Source organism: Symphodus melops (assembly GCF_947650265.1).
Source record: "Symphodus melops genome assembly, chromosome: 5".
Classification (NCBI taxonomy): domain Eukaryota; kingdom Metazoa; phylum Chordata; class Actinopteri; order Labriformes; family Labridae; genus Symphodus; species Symphodus melops.
The window spans coordinates 9797970-9811855 of record NC_136695.1 but is presented as its reverse complement, the minus strand read 5'-3'; the positions used below and the strand labels follow the sequence as shown (position 1 = coordinate 9811855).

Sequence of the window (13886 nt, the reverse complement as noted above, 5' to 3'; positions counted from 1 at the left end):
TTTGTTTTCTCTTCTGCCATAGTTCTTTTTTAAATAGAGAATACATCAAAAGATAAAAGCTGAATTACTGGTTAGTCAGAAAGTAAATAAGAGAATTTTGAGATATTGTTTCATTTCATTTTACACAAAAATCAAAAATTGAAATAATCGCTATTTTTTGTTTCTTGAGTTGAGTAAACTGACCTTTATTTTTTTCGCCAGTGTCATGCTTTTAACATGTGCATCAAAGCACATTTTCATTTAGTCCTTCTTGTGTGACACAGGGTGACAAAGCCCCAAATGTCAGTTCTATAAAACCTAGATACTTTATATGAAGAAGAGGGACTGAAGTGTTTTTTCAACATCATACATTCAACATTGTGATACATGCTGTATGCACTAAAATAAATCATAGGAGCTCTATTTTCAATTTGCTGTGATGTAAGATGTCCCAGTGATGACACTCTCATCAGCCTGTACAATTAACTGGACAGAGGAATGTCTTTACCTTGAGGCTACAAGATGAGTAAAATCAAAACTCTATGATTCTAGTAGTCTAAAGTTGGTTCTTAATCGTAAAAATGCTACCTGTTCATTCACAGTGCTGTTTATCATTAATGGAAACAGCAGAACAAGTAGATTTTGCTCAACCAGATCTTTTATGTATATAGGTTGCAGTGTAAATACACATCTGCTACACATGAACTAGTCTGTTTGCATTATCTTGGCATATGAACATCATGGCAGCCATATGTGTTTTAAGTCTATGAGCACTTATACTGCACAGAGAAGCATGCTGTATGCACGCTACTCTGAGCTGATGTGATGTCCAGTGATCTCCAGGATGTAAGAAGCAATCTATCAGCATATACTGTTGGTTTTGGTATGTTCATATGAGGGGGAACAAAGAGTCTTAAAGACACCCCCTACCTCAATAAATGATTATTAACATAAGCTTTGTATTTCAATTAATCCTTTTGGTCCCTGATTTAAAAAAAAAAAAAAAAAAAATTATAGCTGTGTTGACAGGCTAATTTTAGACAAGGGAAACAGATGCCATGGTAACTGTTTTTTCAACCTCACCAGGTAAAGAAGCTTTGTAAAGGAAGGACAGGATGCACTTTTAAAAAAAAAAAATACACACAGTATTTGTCATTTAGCTTCCAAACAGCATTACTAGTTCTTCCAACTTAATGGTCATTTAAGAGTTTAATTGAAGCACAATGTATAATATAATGTTGGAAGTAGGTTTATTCAGGCTAGACTCAAATGTCTGCTTGTTTTGTGTTCTTTGTTATGATAACAAAGACATTTAGTCTTTTGTGAGAACAGAAAACAAAATCTGCTATTTGCTTTGGGATCATCTTGGCCTGGATTAAAATGCATAGTGAGCAATTTGCATGATGCGGAACACTATGTTCCAAGGGCTGGGGTTTAGAATCAAAATCCCTGGAGAGTCCCGGTTTTCTATGAAAGCACATTTATTCAATGACTGGGTGCCAACACCTGTTTGGAGAGTAAAGATACAGTGAAGAAAGAAACCCTGAATTACGACTGTATATAGTTAGTTTTCTCTCTACAATGTGTCTGTTTAGCCTTGTAAAATATCTATTTGAATCAAGACAATGTTCTTGACTTTAAAAAAGAGCATGCCTAACAACTCAACTATCTAATTTTGGCTGTTCCCTGACAGATTGGTCTACTGTAGACACTAAACAACTGCTGGAGTCGGTAGGTCCACTTCCATGAGTAGAGTTTGATCCATCCGATAGATTTCTAACTTTTATCAAACTTTCAGTTTTAGAATATTTTTTAATCTATAATGCAACATTCATTTATCTTTCTCAGGGCCTGTAACCATGTATCTCATCTAATATGATTTAACATCAGAAGGAAATTATTTGCAGTGGCAATAATGCCCCAGTCCTCCTGACTGGGCTGGTTTTTAATGTAATAGACGAAGCATCTTTCACACGCTGTAATGAACAGATTCAATGCAGACTCACACTTTTGCTAGTTAAAGGGCAGCTTGTAGAATGTCACTCTGTCACACGTCATCTGGCTGATGTGGAGTCTAAACGCTTGAAGTCTGCTTCAAAGCCTCTGGGTGGCATTAACTGATCAAAGGCCCTAACCCTCCCTATAATCATTAAATATTCATGTATCGAATAACAGACTGACCCATAACAGAACTTACTAGCATTACAACTAGTATTAACAAAAAGGTTTACAATACAGACTGACTAAGGACGTGTGATTTCTTTCAGAGTGCATCTGATTTTTTTCACCACCAGTTGGTGGAAGAATACACAACCATGTTGAGGATAAGACTTTCATCACAAAATTGTAAATGTAGCATTCCTAAAATGATTTGTTGACAAATACAAGAAAAGAATTCCAAAGTGTTCCGACACTAACAATACCATCTGAATTTCATTAGTTATCAAACTGTTGACCAAATAAGCTGTTCTTCCTTTCTGTCAAGCATAACAACGCAAAAAAAAAGTAAATAAATATTTGATTTGAAAGCATCACACTGCATTTATGGCAAGGTGACAGAATATGTTTTACCTCCAATTACATTACAATTACAATTGTAATTGAATTACAATAACCAGAGGTTGAATTAAGGTATCGTCACGTGTACACAACAAAAACTAATGCTAAAACTAATGTCTATGAAAGATCATAAATTGAAGGAGCCTATTTAAAGTCAAAGATGGGGTCAATTTTCCAATCCATTTTTTTTCTCTCTCATTTTTGTCCACGTCTCTCCATAAGTTGTCTCTACAAGGCAGTTACATGGTGGAGGTCAGGCACTCTAATTAATGAATAGTAGCCTGAGGGTGTTACATGTAACTCAACCCATTAAGAATGCAGAGTCTGTGATACAGAATGTAATTTGTCTGTTAAAGATAACTCACTGGCAGAGCTAAAATAAGACCTTAATTTGGACACTGGCCTATTTTCTTTTTCAGCAGAGGAAGCTGGAGAATAATGCTGATGGCGGACAACTTTTCTTTTTGTGTTTGTTTGAGTGTAAAAGTACTGTGTGTGATCATGGCTCAAGTAGAAATCAGTCTACCTCCAAGTACACATAGAAGAGAGTAAAACAGCACACAATTTAAACCTACCTTTTACGATACCATAAAACAAAAAAAATAGGTCATCCTTACTATAATTTACTTTAATGAATTGTGCTAAATATATTTCAATCAATGTTGATGTTTTAACTTGTTTTGTACTTCAATCAATGTTGACGTTTTAACCTCCATTGGATTTTAAGTATTCCATTCTTGGCATTAACATACATACAAATGCAATAATGTGCAAACAAAGACAGCAAGGAAGTAGACCGGTAGCTTCTTAACATGTTCACAATGTAACTAAGAGAAAAATCTGTTTAGCAAAGATAATGTTAGAACAGCAAAGCTTTTTACACAGGTGCAAAGTGATATGGATTTGGGATTGCAATTATTTCCCATGAACAAGGAATTCCCAATATGTCATAAGCTTGTGTTGATTTATTGACTTGGACAGAAGGACTGCAAAGGACCACAACAGTCCTTTGCAGTCAAGAACTTGTTTAAAGTGTTTTGCAAAAATATCAAACAAAAAATGCATTAGTACTTGCACTTGAGCTTTCAGTAATAATTTAGGTGAAGTCAAGTTCAAGAAATAACTTTGTCCTAATATTTGTTTTGCATAATGAATATGAATAAATAGTCTTTAAATGTTAACGAAACAAAGACACTCTTCTCTCACTCCATACAGAATGCAAATACTGCATGTGTCAAGAAAAATAGATTGTGGTACTGCAAATTACTACTGAAAATATAAAACATAACAAGCAAACCAAAGAAAACTAAATAATGGATACAGAGTATTCTAAAGCTCTAGGGAGTGTGGTGCAAATGTTTATTTACTTTACATTTTGTGTACGATTAAATAGTGCTAAAAAAAATAGAAGATATTATTTATAACTGACAAGCCCAAACCCAAAACTCAGCTATACTGTAGGTCATGAACTCCTGGACCTGAACTCTGTCCTTATCTCCTTTTCATCTCCATATCTCCTGCTTCCTCCTCCATTATCTCTCCTGTCACATTTTCTCCTCTCCTCTCCTCTGTCCTATATCTTATCTGTCTTCACCTGCCCCCCTCTTAATGGTGGTGGCTGACAGTGACTTTGCATCCAAAATGAAAAACAGGCAAATGGGCTCGTCGAGCGGGGTGAACATGACCAAGAGCACAAGCCTCAGCGGTGACATGTGTAACCTGGAGAAGACAGACGGGAGCCAGTCTGACACTGCAGTTGGCACGGTAGGCACTGATGACAAGAAGAGGCGCTCCAGCATTGGTGCCAAAATGCAGGCCATGGTTGGCATGTCGCGCAAGAGCCGGAGCACCTCTCAGCTTAGCCAAACAGGTAGGCCATCCAACTGTACTTTCAGTGTAATCTATGTTTGTTTGTTTGTACATCTGTCTGTCTAGTCCCCTGTTCTGTCCGTGTGGTAGAGTTCATTATTGTGTTCTCTGCTGAATATTAAGCTGAAATAACCACACCTTCTCCTCCAGTTCTTAAATTTCTCACTTTTCAACAAAAAGGAGTTTGGATACCATCAGCCCAGGGATAAAGAAAACCCAACAACTTTTCCTTTTTTCTTCTAGGTCTCAATTCTCCTGGAAATTCGTCTTCTCTATCTCTTTCAAGTTCCCTTTTTCTTTTTTCTTGTTTATTACATAGCCTCAGTTATGTATTTATGCTTTATGGTTTTGTAATTGTTTTCACATTTTATTATTTCAAATATTTTTACAGCTATAATAGCTTTGCACTTCCTTCCCGTATTTATGACCGCTGCTCGGTGTTGCAGATCACCTTTTGCCACCTTCTTAAAGTTCTGCTGCTCTTTTGACTGTGACTGTCTAACACACTATCTGTAACTTTGGTTGTGTTGGTTTGTTTTTTGAGTGCTTGTGAGAATGAGTGCAAGCTATTGTCAGAGGTGTAATGTGTTTTTAAACCTGGTTTAATTTGGTTGCATTTTAGTTGCAGACACTTATTTTCCTGCATTGGGGAAAAAAAAACCAATATAGGTCTATTACTTTTTTTGATCTCTGTGTAAAGCTTTTTCTGCCCTACTTTCACTCTATAAGTGCTCACAACCATTGAAAAAGCATTAAGCAGGTGAATGTCAGTGTGAAAAATGGCCAAGCAGGCAACACGTGTCAATTAGTCCACTTCCCCTCCACTGCTGCATCACCCCTGTGTGTTTCTCTCAGCATTCAGTGCCTTTTCATCTCGTCTATTCAAATTTAAAGTGGCCAATGATTACTTCGACTCATCAGCACTCTATGTCCAGATTCTAGCTAGATTGCATGGCAGAGGGACTGAGAGATGGTGAGGTCAGGAACAAGAGACTTTGCAAACTGGCACTTTGTTGATGCCCTTGCTTGTGTTTTGTTTGGCCCGTAAGCTGCAGCCTTATCGTATGTCCATCAAAAGTTTTTTGAGGCATTGACAGTATTAGTTCAGATAAATCGGCTAGAAGATATACTCTACCTTTTCGAACTTCCTTGTCCTTCGGCAGTAGTGTTTAGCATATCTCCAAATGATGTGTTGTTGACCATACTGTTGGTTAAGAAGCGGGATAATATTACTTTTCTGGAGTATTTCTGGTAACAGAAAAAATCTGATCTTTATTCACAACTGATTTTAAATACTGGTTTGAGCAGTTTAATACAATCATAGCAACACAAGTTGCACACTAAATCTCACACACAGACACACACACACACACACACACACACACACACACACACACACACACACACACAGTCTCTCCTTATGCATACACAGCACTCACTGAGCCATCTCCCAGAACGATTAATATTTTACTCTGTGCTTTTAGTTGCACATAGAGTTTGTGAGAACATGCATACATCAGCCTTTCAATATTTGAGATCTGTATTTGGATTTGCACTACAGCAAACACAGGCAAGCTGCCTTTTGCCCTTCTTTGTTGTAAGTTATCTTTTGGGGCCCATTATCACAAATCTAAAGAGTGCATTCAAAGAGACAGTTTGTGTGCACTGAAAAGTGTTTGCTGGGGGCATGGGGAGATTAACCAAGCAGCATGACTCTGGCTTTGCAAACAGGTCAGATAGACTGGATGTGAGGTGGCCATCAGGAGCAATATGGACACAGTTTGCAGGCCGAGACTCCAGGCTGATTTCATTCTTGTTCCTCTGTGGAAGGCACTTGAATTTTGGGGGGTGTTACGTTCCCCGTTTTTCTAGGAGAATGAGGGGAATGAACAAAACTAAATAAATGGGTCAGGTTAAGAAAAAGGAAACTAAATTTATAAGGTAAAGAAAATATAAGGTTTATTTTCTTCTGACACACACACTTCAGCTCCTCTAACCGTTGAACAGCACAAGAGAGAGAACCACCTCCAGCTCACTGCCTTTATCCTCCTGCCATCTGATTAATGGCAGGTGAGATTCCTCAGCAATCAGGCCACCTGCAACCGAGAGGGAGGGGGAGAGAAAAAACAGAGACAGCAGCCCGTAACAGGGGGGGAAATAAATAGATGTATCAATATGTTTAAATAAATGAAATCTATGTGTGGCCATTACGTTCTCAAATAGCTAACTGCAGTAAAAACACATTTTGCACGTTAATAATTCTATCACATGATGTACAAAGGGGCAGATAACATTACAATTACAGAGCAAACAATGCGAGAATTGTAATTTCATTTTTTTCCCTCCATATGTGCCTGTAATATATCTTGCAGGGACTTTGTTTGTTTGAAATTCATATTGGCCAGCAGAAATAAACGGGGACTTTTTTCTGGACTGAACTCCTGAGGAGGGGTTAGTGTTAGGGATGAATGATGAATGATACCATTTTGGGTTCTCACATGGCTGTGATCAACCACCCACTTTCCAGGCCGTTAAGAGCATGTCTCAGGACAGTTACGTAAAAGAAAGCCGCTATGTCTTGATGAAGTCTATTTTATTTTTTTAAATTTCAATTAAAGATCAATTTCAAAAAATGAAACTCAATTATTTGTGGTTGCTTGGAAACAAATCATATCAACTGTGTTTATAGCACATTTCAAACAACAAGGGGCACAGTCAGTATGTATACATGGTGTAGGAAAAGCCAACCTACCATATTAGTTTGACTAAAACTGCACTCTTTTAAAATACATGTAAATCTCTTAGTCCGACTGATATCTTTCTGTTGAATTAATCAAAGTTGCACTAACATTCCTGGATTACCGCTTGTGTAGTTCTTTTGCGATTGTTTAGTATGTGACACAATAGGTTAATCTGGGTATATTGCCACATACTATAACAGTCAGACATATTTCTGTAAATATACTGATTCTCCCCAGTGCTTCTTTTCTGGGCTAAATGGCCCCATAGCTCGACTCAACTCTGCATGAAAACGTGTCGTGTTGACTTTACGAGAGATATGAGCTCTTTGATTTAGGATCAGTTGTGGCGTAGTCGATGCCTCTTGATCAGAGGGTTGAAGGTTTGATCCGCAGCATTCCAATGTGTTAGCAAGGCACTTAATCCCAAATTGCTCCTGCCGAGGAATGGGAATAGTTAAATGTGATGGTCTCTCTACATAGCAACCACTGCCATCAGTGTGAATGGATGTGATGGGTAGGTAATATATAAGCTTATGCCCATTTACTATTTACAATTAAGTCACAATCTAACTTGCAGTATATGGAAAACGTCAATGCTTTTATATCTGCGATTTAATTTTGTTATAAATTTCAGCACTTGCCTGTCAGCAGTATCTAGTATAGGCCTGCTGATAATATCAGTACTGGTTTGCAGCATTGCTTTGTCTGTTGCTTGAGGGTGCTTAAAAATGTATCATATAAAAGAACAAATATATATAGGCCTTGGTTTACTTTTAACATTTGCCAAGAGACATAAAAACATGATGCATCACTTTGGACTTGTAAAGAGATTTAACGCTGTTCTAACCATGAGGCTTTCTACCTAAAACCTTCTCTTGTGTGTTTGAAACACAAAAGCATGCAACATCTTTTATGAACTGATTTTGGACTTCTTTTTGCAACTTATTGAAAAGTCTGCTTTTGCAGACATTCTCACAACTCTTGCTTGCAAAGACCCTGAGATTATAAAACTCTTTTGCATTTGAAGTGCTCATAATGATTCTGGCTCCCATTGTTGTTACAATATCTCTTAATCCTGGTTTATCTGAATGGCCCCATTTTCACTCTCATCAAGCATGTCTTTCTTTACTTTTGCAACTGTATGGATAACAGAGTATGAGTAATGTCTTTATTTTCCTGTGAAGAATTAATACAATATGTTCTATCATCCTTTCAACACAGTGTTGTACCTGATAATCCATTCCTGTATTTGTACCATACAATGGCTTCTCTATCCGAGCCCTGATGGAGTCCCAGAAACATAACTGGGAGACCAGCCCCAGAATATTAAAGCCGAGGAGATGAACATTAGAGGAAATGAGCCCTAATAGGCAAAAACCGACAAGCCAGTGATAAAGAAATGAGAAAAAAAGATGGAATCAGTGGGGAGGAATCTATTAGGAAGCATAATACATTGTATTAGGAATCTAGTTTCCTCTTCAGCCTTGAGTATTGTAGCATGACTCTTGATATGTTCTTCTTTCTTCCTTGATTTAACTCACCCTACCCAACCTTACAATCTCTCAGCTAAGAGAAGAATGAATTAGGACATTTCACTTTGTTCTATACATTTTTGCCCATTACCTTTGCTCTAATGGGAGCTGAAAGCAATGTGTCTATCCTTGTTTTACCTCTGCTTTGAGCTGACCTAGTGATGGTGCACAACCCCAAACTTCTCCAATACTACAGGCCAACACATTAATACATTCAGTGTGTTGTGGAGGCATTTTTTCCCTTAAAATAAAGATATCCAGCACTTTCTAACAAGTTATATCGTCCACGATTCTCTCTGCATTGAGAATGCAAAGATTTTATTGTTTTCATATTGACTATATACAGCGTTTTTAATCACTTTAACCAGAAAACCAAATTTATGAAGAACAGAGAATAATGCATCCACTGCATCATTCACTATCTCACTCCACTCTCAGTTACGCAGGACTCTGACGTAGTTTTGGACCTCCAAAGCCCTCAGATGGATTGTTTTCTGTGTGGTAAAATAGCTGAACTATGAACTTTCAGCTCAGGTAATTTATCTTGTGAGTTACAATGGGTGCCTATCTCGGCAGCCCCTTTACTACCTGAAGCTACTAATTAATCTCCCTGGGGTCTGGAGCAGACATGCTGCTCTCAGGATGATGCATGAAAGGAACACAGTGGCACAGGTACAACTAAGGCTGAGGGACATCAATGCACCACTGTTTTCTCCTCAATATCTCCACCTTACGCATTGTTTCTTTCCCTCTTAAATAACATTTATATCTCACCATCATTATATTCAGTCCCTGTCTTTCTTCTATTTTCCCATCTTGGAAAATCTGTCTTCTATTTTCTCCTCCTTCTCTACAGTATGCCTAGGTTTCTGCCTTTCCCTGTTTGCCAATTTCTCTATTCATCTCTATTAAAACTATTCTCTTGAGAAGTTTGGCTGTTAATCAGCCTTAACTCTCAGATGAGCTGTCTCTGCAGTGACCTAAATAAGGGTAGAGTCACTGCAGGAGGAGCAATGCTTTTCAAAGTTTCAAGTGGCTCCAGTATCAAAAATGTGTCAGAATAGCCAGTAACCTATATATACTGAGAAAAATAGATCATGTCTGTGTTAGAAGCTGCACAGAAAGTCCTCAACCAGACTTGTGTTAATTCTGCACTTTGCAGACATTATTGCTACTTAGTGTAATGGCCCAAGGTTGATAAGGCTGATAAGTAGATGCTCTCTGGAGGTCTCTCCACAGATTTAATACAAGGGGCTATAATAACCAGGTTATAGAAGCATCTGAAGCCACCATGAACCGTCCCTCTGTGAGTCTTCCATGGATAGGAAACCTTATCTAGTCTACGATGAGAATGTGAATCAGCACAGCGGTAAGAGAGACAAGCCTGAACTGTGTTCAACCATAATCTTTCACCTGTATTTGATTTGATTTAGAGGGATGGTGAAGCTATTTCTGATATTCTGTGCTGGCTCTCTAAGTTGACTGCATATTGTTTTCCAAAATCACTTGTTGTGTACTGTGATTATATTGAAGGACTGGCATTTGGCACCTCTTGCACTGGTCTAAGGAGTCCATCATGTCTGTATATCTTGTAATGACAGCCTATTCAGCATTTATGTTAAGTGTTTATGTGTCACTCTACAAATATAATTCATTTAGCAGATGCTTTTATCCAACTCGACATACATCAGAGCGTAACCACAACACAGGCAAGGATCTAGAAAGGAGTAAACAACATCTGTTAATGCAAACAAACAGCTGTAAGTCTGATCGGACACACGTGCTGGGAGGCAGTGCAAAGAGAACTCCATGTTGTGCTTTGCCTCTTTAACTTTCAAGCTGAAGTTGTTGTTGAAGTGGAAGAGGCAAAGTAGGACATCGAGAGCTGTTCTTGTGAGTTCTAATCAGCATCAAAAACATCCTTAATATCGTCATAATCAAACAAAACCATCTTCACCATCCTCCAGCATCAATATCATTGAGCTGGTTCTTTAGCTTTTTCTGTGCAATGGGACTCTGCAGATCGAATGGATTATGGTTGTTCAATCCGCCACCAGGAGGCGAGAGAGAGAAAGAGTGTAGCTAGAGATTTAGGGCCCAAATGTGAAGTTTGGATCAGACCGAAAGACAGAGATGCTTTCCACTGGCAAAGTGTAGTAGTGGCAGGAGGGAGTGAAGACATGGATGAGCTACTCATCCACTCTGATCTTCAAATCCTAGCCTATCCCTAGCTCATACATACATATAAACTTATAATGGGAATTATAACTTAATATGGGAATAATTTTGTGGTACTTGGGTTCCTTCTCTATAGTCAATAAAAGGCAAGCCTAAACATGATAAATAGGCAATAAACACACCAAGGACACTTTTGGGCTTAATAGATTTTTTAAGCATCGAGTTAGACTAGCTTTAGAATTTTAGTTAAAATAGTTTATACCCTTGAAAACAAATATGTGATATTTCATAAACATATTTTTTACATGGTGCTAGAATTACAAGTGTTATTAAGATTACTTATCCTAAGCTGAACATTGTTAAGAGAGTTATATTAGAATCACTGATGTTCATTCACTACTGTAATTTCAATCACAGCTATGATGGACCAACTGTGTTTTTTTCAAACTGCAATCAGTACAGCATGTGTCGTCAAGCTGATTGTGGACTCTGATACAAGAAAATAACAAGCGTCCTTGTTTTGTTAGTCCTTCTCTGTTGTATAAATTGTGCAGGAGCATGATTGAGCTGTCATAAATATGCATGAATTTCAGTGTACTCATAAACAATATTTAAACCAATTGTGGAAGTTTGTGGACACAAGCATTTTGACAGAACTCCATATTGTTTTACAGTTTTTATTCGGATTTGAATTTTGTTTATGTATTTACACAGAACGGACATTTATATAGCATATTTCATTAAAGAAAACAGTAAAAACACACGGGTCAGTAAGTCAGCAATGATGTTGACAATGTTTTGGAGACCATGGCATTTTATTTCAGCATGCACATGAAGCTGTGAAAGAGGTGCACAGAGGCGCTGCTTATGAACAGACATGGCAGGAAACTGCTTTGGGCCCCAGTCCAGTAGGGGGCCCCTTAAGCTCACAAACTTAAGCAGTGGCTCAAAATGTGCACTTTTGCACTGACAGTAGGAGACCTCCCTCAGGGGGCCACCATCTGACAGTATTCACTCTTGTTGCCCTGTTAGAGAAAATATTTTGCCTATACCCCATAATGTAATAACTGACCCAAAGCGTAACATTACATTTTGGGTCAGTAATTACATCATTGGGCAAAAGGTTACTACATTTTGGGCTCAGCATTTTGTAACGACCGGTTATTACATTTTGTACATTTTATAACATTTTGGGTATTTGTTACATTTCAAGCTCAAACATGCCCTGCTAAGCAGTGTAAGCATTAATCCTGAGAGCGAAAATATAAACAGGAAAAATAGGAATCGTCGAGACACTGGCAGACAAGATGGTGATGAATGTTGGGTTAAAGGGGCCCCATTTGATTTTTGCCTGTTAGAATCACCACTGTGCAGGGGTGGTTTGAGAACAGTCCGATAAACTTCACTATGAATTGATTACTGAATTAACAGTGATTCCATGAATGATTAAACCATTTACTGCCTTTATTTTAAGATTGCAATTATAGTAAAAGACAAATTGACACATTTTTGATGGAATATACCTTTTAGAATTTTAGGCTTTCAAGCTAATTTGGCTCGTGCTTTCACAAACGTGTTTCCTTTTTCTCAGATCTGATGTTGGGCCATGGGCTATCATGTTGCCTTGTCTCACAATTTAGTACAAGATATTTTTTCCTTCTGTCTGAACTGGACTAAAATTGAACTTCCACTTTGCAATTTTAGTTTATAACTGTTTCTAAAAGTATAACTTCCTCTAGTGATTATGTTGTCCTTAAATGGTGACAGCCACACACTGAAGAAGAGGAAGCCACATGAGACAAAAAAAAAAAAACTTGGTCAGTTTAGTCATGAAGTGTGTGAGCATTTTTTTTAGCATGGGAAGTGATCATGCCTTGATGGCAGGTTTCACAAGAGATCATTGTACATATCTAACTACCGGTAGTTTGTTTTGACAGAAACATCAGTCAAGTGATGTCAGCGGTATGTCATCATCATCATAGACACATATATGGCTTTGCTGTGATTAGACTCCCCCCTCTCTCTTTCATTAGCTTCCCATCTGTTTTACATACAGTGTTTGTACTTCTGAGAGAAGGGAGGCAGACAGAGTACAGACTGTTCCAGGTTCTGTAGTTCCATATTTCACTGTGGATGATTTTAAATATGCCCCACTTATCGAACCTTGTACCTTCTGCTGAAGGTGTGGACATATCATTTACGGTACAATGTTAACACAATGTACACATGAACGTAATAATTACCACATGAGCCGTTATCTCGTCAAGAACTTTCCATTAACCAGTACTTTCAGTATAAACAATGGTTATAGCTGTACTACCAGTAGGCATATCACTAAACTAGATTTTAGAGTGTTAGAGTGTTCAGCGAAAACTCTGTCTTTTCCAAATTCTCTAAAACATAATTGTAGGCTATATTCTATATCCAAAGTGTATACGATGCGATGTTAGCAAAAATCCACCAATACACTGAAAATATTCCGCTATTTTCAGAAAAAAAGGGTAAATGATTAAATGATCTTTAGACAAATAAGATGAAATTACTCCAGGCTGCAGGACTGGTTTGCATCAAGGTAGGCATCAGGGAAGGTAAACCTATGGAAGAGGCAGCATATTTGTCTACCCCTGTACATGCACTGGTGAGTGTGTGTGTGTGTGTGTGTGTGTGTGTGTGTGTGTGTGTGTGTGTGTGTGTTTGTGTTTGTGTGTGTGTGTGTGTGTGTGTGTGTGTGTGTGCGTGTGTACATGTGTTTATGGCTATACTGTGATTGTGATTGCCAGGGTAAGGGCCGTCCATTAAGCAGTGTTTACAGTGTGTAGAGCCAGAATGGCTCTCTGACGCTTGTTTAGCTTGGCCTCATCAATCAGAGGACTTCTGAAAGCCTGAGCCTATGATCCCTGCTGCCTGCTAGACAGACTACACACAACTTCTGGGATATTACGCAGTCCTGTTGTTGTAGTAGAATTCAAAAGATTCTTTAGATTCTTGCCTTCTGAGGTGCTGGTAACTTCCAGCCATGTTGTCACAA

At 38.1% G+C, this 13886-nt stretch overlaps 1 protein-coding gene across 10 annotated transcripts in view; it reads left to right on the top strand.

The window, feature by feature from the left end:
- The window catches only part of rims2a (regulating synaptic membrane exocytosis 2a), a 137661-nt gene that overhangs the window by 114622 nt on the left and 9153 nt on the right, over positions 1–13886 (top strand). For 8 of the 10 annotated variants that reach the window (XM_079343437.1, XM_079343438.1, XM_079343436.1 and 5 more), the window contains one exon: positions 4164–4408. The exons of 1 other annotated variant lie outside the window; for it this stretch is intronic. In XM_079343437.1, coding sequence (XP_079199563.1) covers positions 4164–4408 — 245 coding nt within the window. The remainder of the gene's footprint in view (positions 1–4163; positions 4409–13886) is intronic. One more of the 10 variants, XM_079343433.1, reaches the window with a different exon arrangement.